The sequence below is a fragment of the Salvia miltiorrhiza genome, chromosome 7, assembly GCF_028751815.1.
Source record: "Salvia miltiorrhiza cultivar Shanhuang (shh) chromosome 7, IMPLAD_Smil_shh, whole genome shotgun sequence".
NCBI lineage: Eukaryota > Viridiplantae > Streptophyta > Magnoliopsida > Lamiales > Lamiaceae > Salvia > Salvia miltiorrhiza.
Genome location: NC_080393.1, coordinates 1773436 through 1792774, shown reverse-complemented (window position 1 = coordinate 1792774; position 19339 = coordinate 1773436). Strand labels below are relative to the sequence as shown.

At 34.2% G+C, this 19339-nt stretch overlaps 3 protein-coding genes across 5 annotated transcripts; all 3 read right to left on the bottom strand.

Annotated features, from left to right (window-relative positions):
• Window positions 1-826: 826 nt before the first annotated feature.
• LOC130991469 (late embryogenesis abundant protein D-34-like) lies at window positions 827-2593 on the bottom strand. 2 transcript variants are annotated; one of them, XM_057915712.1, is made up of 3 exons: window positions 2104-2593; window positions 1177-1461; window positions 827-1075 (listed from the first exon to the last, which is right to left on the bottom strand). In XM_057915712.1, exons 1-3 carry the CDS (start codon window positions 2434-2436, stop codon window positions 905-907), a joined length of 789 nt encoding a protein of 262 aa, XP_057771695.1. In that variant the 5' UTR covers window positions 2437-2593; the 3' UTR covers window positions 827-904. The 2 variants fall into 2 exon arrangements, with proteins under 2 accessions (XP_057771695.1, XP_057771696.1); XM_057915713.1 differs by having other exon boundaries at window positions 981-1099; window positions 2104-2591.
• A 643-nt stretch (window positions 2594-3236) lies between these two features.
• Window positions 3237-5815, bottom strand: LOC130991468 (lactoylglutathione lyase-like). 2 transcript variants are annotated; one of them, XM_057915711.1, is made up of 4 exons: window positions 5537-5815; window positions 4697-4924; window positions 3603-3678; window positions 3237-3528 (listed from the first exon to the last, which is right to left on the bottom strand). In XM_057915711.1, exons 1-4 carry the CDS (start codon window positions 5624-5626, stop codon window positions 3488-3490), a joined length of 435 nt encoding a protein of 144 aa, XP_057771694.1. In that variant the 5' UTR covers window positions 5627-5815; the 3' UTR covers window positions 3237-3487. The 2 variants fall into 2 exon arrangements, with proteins under 2 accessions (XP_057771694.1, XP_057771693.1); XM_057915710.1 differs by having other exon boundaries at window positions 3237-3678; window positions 5537-5730.
• A 4521-nt stretch (window positions 5816-10336) lies between these two features.
• LOC130991461 (putative late blight resistance protein homolog R1A-10) lies at window positions 10337-13573 on the bottom strand. Its single transcript, XM_057915701.1, has 2 exons — window positions 10953-13573; window positions 10337-10876 (listed from the first exon to the last, which is right to left on the bottom strand). The coding sequence occupies exon 1, from the start codon at window positions 13530-13532 to the stop codon at window positions 10956-10958; it is 2577 nt and encodes an 858-aa protein (XP_057771684.1). The 5' UTR covers window positions 13533-13573; the 3' UTR covers window positions 10337-10876; window positions 10953-10955.
• Window positions 13574-19339: the final 5766 nt, after the last annotated feature.

Sequence of the window (19339 nt, the reverse complement as noted above, 5' to 3'; positions counted from 1 at the left end):
ACAAAATGCGATACATACATATCCATGCATACATTAATTATATTTTGACTCATTTAGGAAAGGATATATATACATAACGCATGCCAATAATTAGTTCGTTGATCAATGCTATATGTTACATATACTTTAGAGCACGAGTAACGCATTACTCGATGTCTTACTCGAGTACGAGTATTGCACTCGAGTAGGCGTTGCAAGTGAGTGTTACTCGAGTTATCGAGTGCTACTCGAGCTATTTTTTTTTTTTTTAATTCTCTTCTACTCTTTAAAAATTTCTCTCTCCTCTTTAAAAACTAAAAAAATCAAGTAGGCTATCAAGTAACCCCAATACAGCACTACCTACTCAATAACACAAATACTATCAAGTAGGCTATCAAGGAACCCCATTGCGGATGCTCTTATTCCTTATATCAAACATGAATTGAACCCTAAACTCATATTGTAATATGTTCTATACCCTATCAAATTATACTCCCATCATCCCACTAAAAGTGATTTGTGTTTTATTTTGAATCGTTTCACTATAAATGACCTGTTTCTATAAGTAGAAAAATTTATCCCTTAAAAAAATATAAATCCTACCATTTTTAACCAATTTACAATTTCTCCTTAATTTTCGTATCGAATTTTTTTAGATGATTTATAATGAGACGAAGGGAATATTATTAAACCATATTTTTTAATTTAAAATTTTTAATAACTAACTAGGTAGTATTTGACCAATTGCATGAATAACTATTCAACCATTATTTTTCCTATCCACAAATTACAAATTAGGTCATTAAGTGCGGAAATTATTTGGAAATCAACTCGAAAAGAATAAAAGTGAAGAAACTCTAAAATTATTAATAAAGTCACATATTTATACATACTAGATTCATATTTGGCTTTACACACAAAATATTCACATATTGGCATCGCCCTCCTCATTGACCGTAGCGGCCGCCGCCACGGCCTCCGCCACTCCGCCGGCGTGCGTCTTCCGATGAGGATCGTTGCGCAGCTCCGCACTCATAATCCCCTCCGCATCCTCCCGCGTCGCCACCTTGTCCGCCGGCAGTTTCGCCGCCGCGTCCTAACAAATCGTGCACCGACAATTCTTTCGACTTAAATAGAGAGAGAAAAAAAAAGACAACATAACCAAAAAAGAAAAAAGAAAAAAAATTAGAAGACTACCGATAGTATGTCAGCAAGCTTCACTCTTCCCTCGTTCCCGGCGAAACCATCGTTGTAGGCCGCGGCAGATTGGGCCGCGGCCGCAAGGCCGCCGGGAGCGACGAGACTGGAACCGGTGGCTCGGCATTCCGCAGCCTGAATGGCGGCGGCATCGCCGTGGTCCACAGGTTTGTTTCCGGCAGCCCGGCCGGCGGCTTCCAGCGCTTCTCCTATCGTCACCATGGCCTGCGGCGCCGCGCCGGTCGCCGACAACACCGACGTAGCCTCATAATACTGCCCCACAACCTGTTTCCAATCAGAATAAAATTTTAGAGTAAATTAAAAAATTTAAATTCTACCTATTTTAGACTCATAATATAATTCCACTGCCTGCAGAAAATTTTACGAGGAGCCTTCAAAATTTAATTATCACATCAATTTAGAAGAAGATTAAGTGTAAAAATTAAAACTAATTAAAGCTTTAGAAAAATACCTCAAAACCCTTACGCTCCGTCTATCAAAATTATGACATTTTTATCATTTTTAACGTTCACACAAAATATGACTTTCTTTTTTAAAATATAATCCCGCATTAAAATAATTTTTAATCTACACTAGATTCAAACTCAATCACTTATTTTTTTTCTAAGCTACATAAAAATACTCTCTTTGTCCCGTTGAGAATGACGAGTTACTTTACATTGCACATAACATAAGAAAAATGTGTAAAATGTTTAAAAATACACTTTTTTTATGGATTAAATTTTATCCTTTATGATACGAATTATTTTTAGTGGGAGGGAGAAAATACCAAAATATTGCATGAAATCATGAGCCCAACCAAATTGGCATATTTTTTTTTTTGGAGGGAGGAGTATAATTTTAAACTCACCACAATTAATTAAAAAAAAAAAAGTTGCAAAAAATGAGTAGATTATAATTTATGACCTGTCCAGCAACAGATTCCGTGACTAAACGAGTGCCCTGAAATTCCGTCTCCGCCACCGTGACGCCTCCCTCGCGGGCGGCTTCGGTGGCGTCGTCGTGGCCGACGAGGCCGGCCCTCTCATTGATGGTGGCGGCCGCTTGCATGGCGGCGGCGGGGCCAGCTTTCTGCGTCTGCCCCAACACGGCGGTCTCGGCGGCCTGCATCAAGGCCGCATCTTGCGGCGCCACGGGCTGGTCGGCGAGGTCGCCGGAAACGTCGAAGACGTCGCCGTACTTGATGGGCTGCTGTGGCTGCTCCGCCGCCTGTGGCCTCTCCGGTTGTTCTTGGCTCATCCTGATCCTTAATTTTGCTCTCACAATATGCTTTTTCCCAATTCAGCAGCTCAAAAAATTGCTGTTTAAATAGTGTTGTGATTGGAAAGGAAGTGTGGTGTTGGCCGGATTATGAAGACATGTGGCGGGTGATTTTTAGGACAGCGTGGGTTCGATGATACACGTGGCAGCCGCCGCCGCCGCCACCGCCGCTTGAGGAGAAGCTCTATCTTTTTCTTTCTCTTCTAGTCTTGAGATGATAACCCTCTCCAATTTAAGCAAATACATTTTTGCTCCTCAATTTGAAGAATTGTATGTATACAATTGAAGTTCAATTGTATACAAGTATTTTAATTTATAAAAAAAATATTAATTTTATATGTTAATTTTATAAATTTATAATTATTTAATTTTTTTTCATTTTATTATTTCATCCATTTTTCGATTAAATTTTATGTTGAAGTGATTATTTAAAATGATAGTACTATTTCCCCATTTCGCCATCTTTGTAAATCGACATTGTTTTAGTATTCAACTAATGCTACTAAAATGAATTTGAATATGTAAAACCTCATATGGCCACTTCAGTGTTAAATTTGATCGAAAAATAAGTGAAATAATAAATTAATAAAAAAAACTGTAATTGAATAATTTCAGTATAAATTTTAAAATTAATGTGTAAATTGAAATTTTTTAAAAAGTTCAATAATTTCAATATAAATTTTAAAAATTGTAATTAATAATTCATATATTTAAGCATAATTTAGAAGTTTCAGTAAAATTCATTCGAATCATCAAACCTCTCTTATATTTGGATAAGCTTTGTCTTTGCAATTTTGTAAGGAGAAGATATATTGTAAAACATTTTCATAAGCTAGGATAAGCCATCGAAGCCTTTTGGACATACATATATTTTACACAACATTCTTTTCTAGAGTGACACACACTGACGCATACTAGATGACTCGAATTCCTGACCTACTAGTTAGAGAGGAAACGTATTAACAACTAAGATGCATTTCGTTCCCATTCGCTCACTAGTATCGTTGGATCATGTATGACTACACCTGATTTACAGTGACGGCATCTGACTCGATACCTCTAGCCCGTTTCCTGCATATTAGAACGAAGATCCCGTTAAGGAAGGATCGGACCAGAGGAATTGTTTTGCATGAGGAATGACTCACCGTCTGGATCGAAGAAGAATGCTTGCTTCGTCTTCCCATCTGGTTGACTCTTCTCATGAACCGGAATTCCTTTATCCTGCTCAAAGAAAATAGGCGAATCTTCCGTAAGACGTGAGCGCAAAGAGCGAAAACTGGAAGTTGAGTTGCTCTTTCTGTGGTTGGATAAATTTATCATAAGAAAATGAGGGATAACAAAAATTTCTCACTTCATTTTTCTACGAAAGAGAATTTCACCATTTTCATTCCTCCCTTTCACTTCAAATCATTTTGTGAAAAGAAGGAATGAGAAAGAATATAATTCTCTTCTGTAGAAAATAAGGAATAAAAAAGAAAGGGTTTAAAAGGAGAAATTTTTTATATCCCTCATTTTCTCATGATGAATTTATCAACCAAAGGAATATGCTTCCATTTATATTATTGTAACGACGGATGAACACACCTAGAAATACAGAAGAACAAACTAAACTTCGAGGCAACTTGCCCTCCAAGATCAACAAATGATAAGACTAGCAACTTCATCTACCAATGAAATTGCAGATATCACATTTGATCTTAAAAAGAAGATCGCAATAACACCGGAAATTCCTACAGTTACTAATACCCGCGTCTTATAACAAGCAACAATGCGAAGCAAAGCTTGAAAAGATCAAACGTAGGAATTTCCGGTGTTTTGAAGTGGTACAAGGTGCATGCCACGAAAGGGGGATCCTTAGTACTTATCTATGTGGGAATTTGCAAGCGAAATATGAAATTTCAAAGCAACTGTCGACATAATTACAGAGTGTCCAGCCAAGTTCTCGAGCCATCAAACACAGCCCTACCACAGATCTATATACAAATTATACCACAAAGCAGCTAGCTTCAATCTATCTAATCGAATATATCAACGAAATTACTATAAAATGAAGCAAAAACTTCTAAAAACGACATTGATTCAGCCAAGAAGGTCCTAGACAGAACTCAGAAAGCACCATTATTCTAAATATTCACAATAACAATCACACAACTAACTGCAAACACATACTCTCATACACAATGAAAGATATAATCCACTATTTGCGCGAAACAGAGAAGAGAGGCTAGACATTGTGTACCTTTACTCTCTGAACAAAGGAGTCGAATTCGGGTACATAGAAACAGATATGGTGTCCTCTTGGAAGGTTCTTTGGGTCAGCCACAGCCGCCACGGAGCTCCATGGACCTTCGGGAAGCATGACGGTGGGGTCCCTTTCTATGAGGTGCAGCAACATAGATGAACCAAGCTTCAACCATATCACCTCAAATTCGAACTTTGGAGACTCTACTTGCTCAAACCCAAAAACCTTCATTACCCAAAAAAATCAAAAAAACAAAAACAGAATCAGTAATCAAGATCAAATTTGAGCTTTGGAGACTCCACCTGCTCAAACCCAAAAACCTTCATTACCCAAAAACAAAACAAAAAGAAAAGAAGAACCACTAATCAAGATCAAATTTGGACTTTGGAGCCTCCACCTGCTCAAACCCAAAAACCTTCATTATCCAAAAACATAACAAAACAAAATAAGAAACACTAATAAAGATCAAATTTGAACTTTGGAGACTCCACCTGCTCAAACCCAACAACCTTCATTACAAATAAACAAAAAACAATGGTCCCACTAATCAAGATCGCTTTTTTAACTCATTGCACTATTCAATTGCTTAAATTTTCCAATGATTAAACACAATCTGATTAATTACTAACTGAAACCCTAAGAGTCTAACAAGTGAAAAATCAACATATTTTTCATTTTATCCGGAACCTTATCTACACCAAGAAACCAACACCTTTGGCTTAAATTCGAAGATTCCACAAGACCCACAAAAATTAACTTGCTATTTTTACTAAAAAACTCATAAATTTGGCGAAATTAAGAAAGTGAAAACTCGAAGGGTATCAGCAAAAGATGTACCTCCATGTAGAATTTAGAGAGGCGTTTGATATCAGACGTTTCTCTAGAAATGTGATTGAGGCAAGGTCCTTGAGCTGCCGCCGCCGCCATTAGCACTTGGATTTGGAGGCGAAGAGATTTTCAGTTTCTAAGCTACCGGCGAATTCTTTTCTATGCCGACACGCATTTCACTGTCAATCAAGTAACACCTACGCTCTCCACGTGTACACTCACTCATTTAAGAATAATATTCTTTTCTTACTTTAATTTTTTGAATGCGGCAAAATTTATTTTATTGTAAATATTGAAATCATATTGTGAAAAAACGTTATAAATAAAATAATCGAAAGATGGCAAGAAGGAACAAAATCATCTACATTATGTTTAAGTAGCCTATCGCAATGTTAAAATTCTATTTTCTGATTTACATATTGTGTTCTCCGTAGCTATAAGCATTCGGTTGTCGAAAATAAATTATTTTGAGATTATTCGAAATTGAGTTCGAGATTAATTTTGTTATAGAAATAAACCAAGATTATTTGTATGTGGTATTATCTCGAGACTGAATATCGAGCTGTATCTATCCAATCGAACAAGATATCACAAAATTAATCTAATCTAATCTTTCAAATTGAACGAAGATATATATATTGTTTTATTGAGCCTACAACTTCAATCATGCGAACTAAAATAAAACTTGAAATCTTGAAGTATAGAGAACACAATGACAAGCCATACCAAAGTGTAATAGCATTTATTTATTTGAAATTTTTCTTATTGATAAATTAACAGTATTAAATAAAGTTATTTATTTGAAACTAATACAACGAAAAGCAACTAATTAATTGTGACATAAAATGTGAGAGGACTTTCACTAATTTCTTCGACTATACTTTGCTTCCAAATCTTGTCTAGTAGAGCTGAGGAGCAGGAGCAGGAGCATGCCCATGGTGTCTCGGTAGATGCGCGTGGTGGCCGTGAGGAGACGGAGCGTGGTGGTGGTGGTGGCGGCGGCGAGGAGCGTGTGCATGCTTGTGATCGTGGTCGTGGTGAGGAGAAGGAGCATGATGGTGGTGGGGTTTGATTATTGAATCCACACTCCAATTTAAATTTCCTTCGAAATCACGAGCAAGTGAGGAAGTAGTAGCAAGAGCCAAGAAGCCGAGAAGCAATCTGAGAGAGTATGCAATGGACATTTTGTTTTTTTTGTTTTAGTAATTTGGTTTGCTTTGGTAGAAAAATGAGTAAGAGTTGAGCCAATTTATAGGAATTATAATGTCCCATGCTCTCATGATTTAGTCCACCGATTTGAGTTTCTTTCCATGTTTAAAAATTATGAATTTATATACTAATAAGATGTATTGGTTTTTAATTTGAAGTTTCCAAATACAAAATGAGAACACATTGATGAGAGCATTAATTATATATTGACTCATTTTGAAAAAGATACATAACGCATGCCGCAAATTAGTTTGTTAATCCTATTCTTAATGGCAATTTACAATAAATAGTACTATTTGTTTAATGATTTTTTAAAAAATTGGATTATATTAGGATCCTAACTATAAAACCGTACGGAAGTATAACCTAAAAAAAGAGTCTAAAGTTGACGATTTCATGACAATAATCCAAAAAATACTACTGTATAATTTTTATCTCATTGAATTTTCCTCTTTGTGTTCCTGCTTAATTAGTTGTTTTCAATTTAATTTGCATTATAAATAATTAGTCTATCGATCGGTAGTTTAGTTTTAAATTATAAAACAAAATACCCCATTTTATCGCTTCAAAATAATAATGGAATCCATTGTTCCTCGTGTAGGAATGGTTAATTAATATTTTTGACGATTTTTATATGAGATGAGATTCAGTGTCCCACAATTTAATGTGTGTCGTCATGTTCTACTTTTAAAACTAGTAGTATTATTTAAATAATAACTTTATAAATATAAAATTTATTTATAATACTATGATTTATACTTTTTATTTTAAAAAAATAATTTTCAAAAATATATGCCTTAACTTTTAATTTATTAACATATTACTATTAGCTAATAAAAATAAAACTAAATGATAAAAATAATTATATTACCCTATTTAGATGGAATAAATCCTAGTTAATAATCATAAAATTAAACTAAAGCATATAAATTAAGTTGAAATTGAAGAAAAAGACACATGCACATATATACGTTATAAAGTTTTCAGAGGGAAAAGAAAAACATGCACACTGGTAATTCTCATCACTATTAATTTATAAATAAGGATCATTTAGTTCATAATGTAAAATTCCATACAATAGCAAATTAAATTAAACTACTAATTTATTTTCTTCAATAATTGGATACTCTTTCAAAGGCTTTATGGTGGAGGAGCATGATGATGGTGGTGTGGAGGAGCATGGTGGCGAGGGTTTTTTGGTGCGCCGCCGTGACTGTGATGAGGAGGCGGAGCACGACGGTTGTGGTGGTGGCGGCTGCCGTGAGGAGAGGGAGCGTGATGGTGATGGTGGTGGTGCTTGAGTGAATTATCAACACTCCACAACATATCCTCATCTTCATCATTTTCATCTATATTGGAATCGAATAATGATGCATCTTCTTCTAAACTACGAGCAGGAGATGCAGTGACCAAAAAAATCAAGAATCCGATGAGAAATAAGAGGGAATATGCACGACACATTTTGTTATTGATTTTGTTTTTGTGTGATGAGAGAAATTGAATAAGGTCTATCACATTTTATAGTGGATGTGAATGTTACATCAATTAAGTTCATTGGCCAAGAATATAGGTTACATCTAATACGATGATATTGATTTAAATTAATGGAAATTTAAAATTAATGTGTTTTCTTAAGTTGTCTTTATAATATGATAACTATTTCCCGATACTTCTATGTAATCTTTTTCAAATAAATTAATTTCTTGATGTATTCTACCTTTAATTATATGAAATCTTTAATTTGAAATTTATTCAGCGTACGTGACCTTTTATTTTTGAATTATAATAAAAGTAAGTGAGATCCTTACTCCACTTTAATCATCTTAACACTCTCATAAAAGTGGACCCTTATTGCACTCACAACACACTTAATTAACCACTTTATTAAAATTCGTATCATTCTCAAATGAATACTAAAATGTGAGACAAATATAGTAAAAAATCAAGTTATTAATTAGAAGAATACTAAGCTAATTATTGGCAAAATTTACATTAATGTCATTTCCCTCCAAAAATACCCACACAATTGTCCAACAACTCATTAGCATTGCCCAATAAATTTCAATGGATTTTTATATAATAATGTTTTCACTATTTAATTATATTGATATTTAAATATCAAGTAAAGATTAACAAATGTATACAAATTGAAAGTTAATCTCTCTCTCTCTCTCTCTCTCACACACACACACACACACAAAACCTTGAATGATGTTCACTGTCCCAAAATATAGTGTGTACCACTCTTCATTTTTTTATATTTATAAATTATTTTTTATTCAATTTTAATTTATTATGCTTTTATATAATATAAAGATAATTAACAAGGGTTCACTCATCCATTTAGGGTTTATAAATATTTTTTTATATTTATTTGAATTAATAATAGATTATTTGGGTTCATTAATTCAAAGTTAGGGTATATAATTTTTTAAATTTTAATTTTTCAATGATAAATACTAATTAGAGTTTATAATATAATAATAATTTTTATTTTTATAAAAAACAATTTATAAAACAAAGAAATGAAGAGTGGTACACGCGGTACACATAATATTGTGGGACAGAGGATCCCATCTGAATAATGTTATATATACAAACTCGCAAAAAGCTACTTATTATAATATATATCTAACAGTTAGATGCAATTTATATAAATAAAAATATGATCCATCCTATCTTGATCAGTTGATCCACAAAAACATCAAAATTCATCGCCCATCAACATTCATTCTTCAACTTCTTTGTGCGTCTCCTCCTAATTTACCAAAAAAAAAAAAAAATGATCCATCAGCTAAAACCATATATGTACATATAACACGTAATAGGTTTTTCTATTTTCTGATTTATATTATCACATTTTAAAAATATATTATATTTTATTAAGAATAAAATACAGATTCGTTTAAAAAAAAGAATAAAATACAGATTGATAACCCTAAAATCCTAAGTCTAGAGTCGTTTCTCGACTTGGTCGACGGGGGGAGCTTCAGGCGGCCGACTAGATTCACCGAGCGTCTGCTCGTTCTTCTTGTATATCGCCTAGGATGAGAAATAATTGAAAGAAATTTGGTGCCTAATGAGAGGTATGAGAAATTTGATTTAATTATCTTTGGCCTTTGATAAATGATAGCTCACCATTATCTAAGTTAGAAGCATGTATTTTTACATGTTTATATCTCTTTTTCAAATAATTGAAAGAAAGTTTTGTCACGCTTGTAGAGAGGCAAATCGTGGTAATTTTTTTTCAAAAAGCGATATTGTTTTGCAGATATGTATGGCAATTGAAATATATGTCCTTGTTCGTTTACGGCTATGACTACTGGGGTATCTAATCCCATTCGCTCCCCTAGCTTTCGTCTCTCAGTGTCAGTGTCGGCCCAGCAGAGTGCTTTCGTCCTCATCTTCGAGATTTCATATTGTTCAAGAAAATATGGAGCGAATGCTTCAAGTTGTGAATGGATTCGAGTTTGACAATATTGCACAATTTTGAGACATTTATGGACATTACTACTTTGTCTTAGTGTTATATTTTGAATAACCTTATACCCTATTCGTCTAATAAAAATTACCTTATACATTACATAAATTTGCCTCAAAATGACCAACAAAATATTTTTCTTATTGTTCCTGAAATCACGAGCTTATTCTACTAAAGATAATGTGACAAAATCAAGTCAATATGAACCTTGACATTCTAAAGTACACGATTCTGAAGAATATCACCAAACATAGAAGTTTGTAGGTTGTGTTGTAAGCCTTTTTAAAAAATTGACAAAATTTTCATTTTTGTTGAAGATTGATTCTTCAAGACTTGTACGTGCATTAATATACTTGGGTTTCTTTGGATTTTAAAGTTGCATCAAACCAAGATACTTACATATATAAAGAAATTAAAGGAGAAAAAATAGGAGGGGAGGACAACTTGCTAGAAAAAAATAAAAAAACAATTGGGCAATTTAAAATTGATAAAAAGACTTTTTCAAATGAGGAAAAAACAAGGCAGTAAAAAAAACACCAAAATAAAAAACAATGCAAATTGTGAAGCAATAGTAGACAAGAGAGGAGAAATCAAATGTGGCCACTTTGAGTCGTCTTCAATCTTCATCTTCCTTTCTTTTCTCTTCCTCTTTATTTGCTCTGTAGATATGCGACACAAGAAATTCGTCAGTTTAATGAAACTCAACAACATGATTAGAGTGATAATAAGACTGACCAATTATGAGATACGAAGTTGGAGGTCGTAGTTTCCGTATTCAGATTCCTGCTCCTCCTGAATCTGTTTCGCTGAGGCCACCACAGAATCGCTGCAATAATCTAAGTGGATTAATTGGAGGGTTGGGATTTCTCCAATGCCGGCGGGGATTTCCTCTAGCTTAGGACAATATTCTAAAAAGAGATGGCAGAGTCTAGGGAAGTTGGTTTCATCAGCTCTCCAACGCACCAGTCTATAACATTGTCTGAGTTGTAGAAAGTGCAATGAGCTGAATTCATCTCCTTCTGCTATTTCCCACTCTTCATTTGCTTCTTCTTCTTCTGTCTCATTGCTTTTGAAGGTACATAACCACATCTTGAGCACTTTCAGATTCGGTAGTGCACACAGAGCCGTCGTCGCTGCCGGAGTTATTACACAACCCACCAGACTTAATTCTCTAAGAGTAGATGGAAATTTGGGTACGTGCACAAATTTCGAGTACATTGAACTACTCCAGCTTAATGTTTGGAGTTTGTGAAGATGACTCAGATCAACTATTTCACTCATCCCTAATGAGCCTAGAACCTCCCACCAGATTTTCAAGCTTTTTATATTTGGAATGCTTTCCAAGAAACCCCTTCTAATCACTGGCCGACTTAGATACAAACGCTCTATCGTTTGCAGCTTCTTCAGAACAAATTTTTTCATGTAATCATATGTTATCCAGAGATATACTGGACCCAATATGATGAGATGTCTTAACTCAGACATCTCCCACAACTCAGCTGGGCAATAGCCATCGATTAGCTCAACAATCAAGGTTTGCAAATTACACAATCTTGATATTCCACTTCTTGGCAATGACTTGCAATTGATAGATAAGTAGCGTAAGTTCACAAGTTGTAATATTTCTTCCGGGAACAAATCAATCTTATAGCAATACTTATTCATTTCCAATAAATCCAACACCCTAAGCAATCTTAATGTGAAAACCATGGGAGATACAATCCGATCCAACTTGACAAATAGTAGAAATGATCGAACAACTGACATCTCTGATGAAGAAGCATACTCATCATCTTCCATTCCATATGATGTGTGAATACTCACACGACGCGGCTGGTTAGAGAATGTGAGCTCGGTGGAGTTCTTGACATGTAGAAACTTGTCATCATCAGCTTTCCTAATGCATAAATCTCTCAAAAGATCATGCATGATGCACCTCTTTGTTTCTTCTTTTGTATACCAATCATAACTTGTAATAACCGAAACTAGATTCCTTTCTACAAGTGACTTTAAATAATCCTCTGCCTCTTCCTCCAAACTTTTATCTCCATTCGATTTCACAAATCCTTCTGCTACCCACATGCATATGAGTCTCAACAGGTCAATCTTATAATCCTCAGGGAATGCTGCCATATAGAGGAAACATGGTTTCAAGTGAATCGGCAGATGGTTATAACTTAAGGATAGTATATTGGAAAACTGCTTGTCTGATTCAGCAATTGCAGGTCTTACGTCGTTCCCAATATTCTCCCAAACATCTTTCAATCTTTCCACCTTTGACAACAGCCCTCCAATAACATTGATAGCCAGAGGAAGCCCACCGCAATCACTCGAAATCTTCTTCCCTATCCCTTGTAACTCATGAGGGCAATCCTCTTCTCCAAACACAATTTGGCTAAGAAGATCCCAACTTTGAGACTCGCTCAGCAACTTCACCTTATGATGCTGACTCTTGGAGTCTGCATATTTGGCGACATCCGATTCCCTAGTGGTGATCACAATCCGACTCCCCTTATTGTTGTCCGGGAAGTACATCCTTATCTCATCCCAAAATGTGGTGCTCCAAATATCATCTAATACAATCATGTATCTTCTACCACACAAGCTCCTATACAAGTTATCTTTTAACTCACCATCTCCCTCATGTTCATATTCTGATCCAGTTATGCAACGAAGAAGGCTTAATAGAATTGAGCGCATATTGTAATCTTGTGAAATTGTGGTCCAAGCAAGATAGCTAAAGTGGTCAACAATGAGTGGATCTTGATAAAGTTTTCGAGCAAGAGTGGTTTTACCTATACCACCCATACCCACGATGGGCAGGATCTCCAGCTTGCTCTGCATCCCGATCAGCCGATCCTGCAACTGCTTCAGATCTTCATCAACTCCCACCAAGACGCTCTTGGAACTCGAGAAAGAAGCACCACTCCATGAGCTGCCAGTCGGCTTCTTATTTCTCTCCACCTCCACGAGCTTCGCAACTTGTTGGGTTAGAGAATCAAGTTTTTGTGTCACTAGCAGCACATCTGGTGTGAGCGGAGTGATGTTCACGCCTTCAGGCATCGAGAGCATTCGTTCAACCATGTGAGATTCAACGATATCTTCTGCTTCATTTGCTACGTCTCTGATTTGGAACTCCAAGCTTGGTAATTTGGTGAGTAGTGGAGTTTTTTGGAGAATCTGCAGCTGCAGGTAAGAAGCTTTTTCGAGGAGGGATTCGAGTTGCGGTTTGTTGTGATCAACAATCCAGCGCGATTGTTGAGGTTTCAAGATTTGTTGTAGGATGGTGATGAGGGGTTGAAGATTGTAAGCCATTTTTCTGATCTCTTCTCACTCGAAAAATAAACAAAACAAAACAAAAGGAAAGGAAAGGAAGGGGAAGTGGTGTTCGGTAAATATGGCTGCCATTATTAAGACCATCTTTGTCGGTAGGAAAATTGGGGAGTGGTCACTCTCGCTCATCAAGTTTGGATCAATGGTGCAACGACATTCGTCAACATTTGATTGGTTGGGCAAATTTTGTTAGGATAATTAATAAAAATTAGTAATTTTTATATAAAATATTAAAAAAATAATTAAAAATATTAAAATTTATAATTTTTCATTCTCGGTAAATAGAGGCCACTCTTGCTATATTTCAATACACCTCCAAATTCTCCCATTTATCCTCTCTACACATAACTTCTATTATTTTTTTTCTCTATTTTTCAATGGATCGGGGCAATAATTCTTTCTTCAACTCTAAAAATTTCAATTCCTCCCAAAACTATATCCAAATCTTGCTGATATTTCAAGCTCCAATGAATTCCCAGAGTTTGATTATGCTATGAATTCATAATTCTCGCATAATCCAACTCGTAATTTAAATTTTTATTAGTTTGTTATTTTTTTCATTTTATTTTTTTGTAATAGTTTAATGTATATTTAATATTACTAAAATTACTACGATTAAAAATAATAATAAAATAATTATATATAATGTTGTGGTTGTGTGGTTGGGGTGGTCATTGATAAATTAACAAAAATAAAAATGGTTGGGTTGGGATGAATATTAGTGATGTGGAAGAGAGAGAAATTAATTAAATATTAAAAATAGTTGGATGGTTGAGTGGTTGCTGATAAACATAGTTTAAGTAATAAACAAAATAAGACAAACCAAAATCATTTCGTCATTCAGGCATAATAATTCGAAATAAAATGTTAAAAAACATATAATAAACCCAAGTTCATTTTCAACTCTTAGATCATAAAGATTTAGGTTGGATTCATTACTTTATCAAATGAATTCTTTGTCCCAAGTTCATCCATTTTCACAATGAATTCATTGTTGTGCAATACTTTGTTGCTTATATTGCAACTGAGGTTTGTAAGGCAAACGTGCTGAATTCGTTTGAAAAAAAAATGACCATTCAAAAAAACCCAGAATTTCCACCTTCTATTGGATTCGAATTTTATGACCATGAATTCGTTCAACAAAGTGATGAATTCAACATAAATCTTTTACGATTAAAAAGCTGAAAATAACTGCTAATTTATATTTTAATATAATTTTTTTTTTTTCATTCCATATAATAAACCATCCCAACCAAGCACAATGGATACATTTCAAAAGGTTTCCTCCGGTGGAGGAGCATGATGTTGGCCGTGGTGGGGAGGAGGAGCATGGCAGTGATGGTTCCTTGGTGCCCCGTGGCTGTGAGGAGAAGGAGCATGATGGTCGTGGCCGTGACGGTGGCGGGGGTGGTGGCGCTTGAGCGACTCTATATTCCACAACATCTCACCATCTTGATCAACATCTTCATTATTTTCATTTATATTCAAATCCAATAAAGATGCATCTTCATCGAAATCACGAGCAAGAGATGGGGTTATAACAAGAACCAAGAACCCAATGAGCAACAAAAGATAGAATGCTTTAGACATTTTTTTAGATGATTATTTTTTAGAATGTAATGGCCCGTAAAATCACGAACTTTGGGCATATTCTTGTTTATGTGAACTATATTTGGTCACATACGTGGATTTTAATCTTATGTGGCTTATAGCTAGTTGATGCGATTAATAAAATGTTAAATAATATTGTTTCATACTTAAAAAAATAAATAAATAAAATCTATTATAATTACAACTACGCAGAATGTATCCTAATTAAATATAGGGTTAAGTATCAAATAAGCCTCTATCATACTGGTCCTTATCATGTTTAGCTCCCTATAGTCGAAGTTGGGCCAACAAAACCCCTAAAGTCCGTAATTTCGGACTATCAGACCCTCTGCCCTAACGACGACTTAATACCGTTAATTTTCGCCAGAAACTGACCGGAAACACCCCCTTCACCCTCCCTGTAGTGCCTGAGGAATAAAGAATCGTCGTCGTGTCGTCCTGGAACACCTCCGGCGGATCGAATTCGGCGCCACAAGGGAGCAAGAGGGATTCAAACTCAGGAGAGTCGAGCACCACCGTCCCCTAGGGCAGCGGCAGCAACCTGGCGACCGTTGCGGATGTGACGAAGGCGATCTCCGGTCTGGTGAGGTGGATCTGGTGGGAGATGTCGGAGTCGGAAGAGAGGGGATTGGAAGGGGAGATGATAGCGCCGAGGAATAGCAGGGAGAGGTAGAGAAAGGGAATGTGAATTTGCGGTGGAGGCTGAAGGCTAGGGATTGGACGAGATGGGGAAAGGGCGAGAGGGGAATGCGGCGGTGGGTTGCGACGTCGATGAGAGAGGCGGAGGTGGGGAAGGAGGAGCGGAGGAGGAGGAAGAAGATATAGTGCGGGAGAGAAGAACAGGGAAAGGAAATAGAGTGGCGGAGGCTGTGGAAGATGGCGCCATTGTTCCGCCGCTGTGGGTGGTGGTGAAGGGCTTCCCTAAAACAGTGTTTCCGGCAAGTTTCCGTCGAAAATTAACGTGTTAAAATTAAAAATAAAATAAATAAAATAAAATAGTCAAAGTGCCTGATTGTTCGAAATTAAGGACTTCAGGGGTTTAGTTGGCCCAACTTCGACTATAGAGAGCTAAACGTGATAAGGGCTACTGTGATAGGAGCTTATTTGATACTTAACCCTTAAATATATGTATATGCCTATATACTATTCTCATAGTTAAAATCATAAACAACTAAAAGTTTGTGGTTTTACAGATAGAATTTATTATTAGAAGTTAAAATTAAAATAAGCTTAATGTTTGTAATTTTACCGGCAAAATATTTTATTAGAGATTAAAATCAAAACATGTAGTTTTACGGGCCATTAACCTTTTTAAAAACTACAATGGACTTCTTTTCATGGCTGCCTTAATTTTCTCTTTTAATGAATTCAACATAAATCTTTTAATAATCCATTTTCTTCACTAAGTAAAGTCTTACTCAACAGCAGTAACTTAAAAAACTCGAATTATGTTAATCTGTCACACACACACACACAAAGAAAAACTTATAAAGACTCGCAAAAAGCTATAATTAATATATCTAACAGTTAGATGCAATTTATATTTTCCACCGTCCGATCATATTTTCCCAATTTTGGAGTGCGTGCTTCTCTTTGCTGGCGCAATAATTGCTACTGCTGCTTGCTGTCGTGTGACTCGTGTTTTTTGACCATTCGATTTGCGGAACAAGACAGCTAACTTAGCCGTAGTTGGCCATCAGAAACCGCCAGCTATTGGCTGCCCCACCGTAGCGCTGGTGGCGCACATGATTTGCCCAATTCACCGCATGATTTGTAAAAACTTTCTAAGTCTACCATTTTTCATTTTTAAGACAACTGGATACTATTATATGTAATGTACACTGATTTTTCAATACGTGATTCAATCTAGGGGTGGTATGCCAAAATTTTTTCGTCATACCGTATACCATACCGTAAATTGCGGTATGAGAATTTTCATACCGTTGTCGTACCGTACTTTTCGGTATACCGAAGATCGGCATACCAAAAATTTCGGTATGACAATTTCCATACCGTTGTCGTACCGATAATGCGGTATACCATACCATACGGTATATCGAAATTATTGGTATATTAATATTAATATATATAATATATATAATATATAATAAGTATATAGTTTTTTATTATATAACATAATATATACGTAACTCTATAACTTTTAAAATATTTTAGTACACTATAATTAAGTTAAATTATCAACTTAGATAACAATGAAATTATATATATTATGTATCTAATACTTAATAAATAGTTATATTATTATTTATCTTTTTATGAGATATATTGTTAAATAATGCATTATATTGTTTTTATTTATATTCAAGGATTTAATGAGTATTGAATAATAATTTAATGAAAATATAGTAAGTATTTCATTGTTTGATATTAATTGCTTTTATTTATATTAGAAAAATAACATAATTATATTTTTTCCCTTAATTAAATAACATGATTATTTATATTAGAAAAATAAAATAATTGGTTTAGTTTGGTATTAAATTCAAATTTTTGATATTCGAATACGAAATTTTGTGATTAACTCGAATACAAATATGAATATTTTGTTTGATTTGATTATTTATCAAATATGATTCGAAAATCATAATGCTCGATTCAGTATTTAAAAATAAAGAATAAAATAGATATAAAGTAAAATTAACAAAAAATTAATATTTACTTAAATTAAAAATAATATTAATCAAAGTATTAAAAACATTATTTTCAAATTCAATTCATACGAAAGTATTTCATATTTTGAATTAAATAGTAAGAAGTCAAATGAAATAGTAGGAAGTATTTTGATTTACATTGTTTAAAATATACTTGTAAAAAATTGAAATGGATATTTGATTCGATTCGAATATTCGCGAATCAGTGTACGAATCGAATATGAATAGTAAATAAAATTTGAAAGATATTCGAGTAACCATTGGAATATACAATTATTTTTACGAATGTGAATCGAATCCAATAATATTCGTTTCAATTCGATTTGTTTACTTTACATCCGTAGAATTAACTTATTCTAAAATTATAGTCTACATATATAATATAACTATATAGCTCACACTTATATAGTTATATATTATAATTGACTATATATTGATATTCTAGTTTCATCAATAACCTAGTAAATCTTGTAATTATTGTTTGAGTTTTATATTTACTCAATTTATTTACTTTTCAAATTTTACTTATGACTTATTATTAACTATTAGTTATTTTTTTTATATAACATGAATGTAACTTATTCTAGAGATATAGTTATTCTAGAATTAGAATTATAGTATGTAGACATATAAATATAGATATATATGTAGCTCATAATTGTATAGTTATGTAATATACTTGTATACTTTTCAAAGTCCTTTAGTTAAATAACATAGATGCAATTTATTTTATATTTATTCAATTTATTTACATGTTTTTAATTATTAATAAATATATATTTTATAAGTTGTCATTAATTTTTTAGTAATTATGAAAAAAAACTTTTTAATAATTTACCACTAATTAAATATATATATATATATATATATATATATATATATAATTTATTATGACGGTATACGAGTTTTTTCGGTATATACTGGAACAACGGTATATACCGTAGCACGGTATATACCGAAACAACGGTATATACCGGTTTTTCGGCATATACCGCGGTATCGGTATATATCGGTATACCGCGGTATGAGGAAAATTGATACCGTTGCCGTACCGAAAATTTTCGGTATGGCACAATACCGTACCGAAATTTTCGGTATACTGAAATTTCGGTATTTTCGGTATTTTTTCGGTATGGTAAGTGCGGTATACCGAGTTTTCGGTATTTTGCTCCACCCCTAAATTTCAATCTTTATGTATAATTTGCAATATATTGCGGAGAAATGTAAATATACCCAATACACGAACTAAGCCACCAAGACTGATAAAATTCAGACTCAGTAAAAGATTTGCCACGAATTAGACCACCCATCATGATGCTACACTGCATAATACATGCTCACCCGAAAAAAAAAAATATTTAATAAGTGTAATACTCACCATCCATTTTATATACTATATACTTGTGGGAATATTGACGAAAACAAGGGGCAAAATAAACAGAAATAGAAAACTTGGCATAAATAAGCAACATAAATCTTTTAATAATCCATTTTCTTCACTAAGTA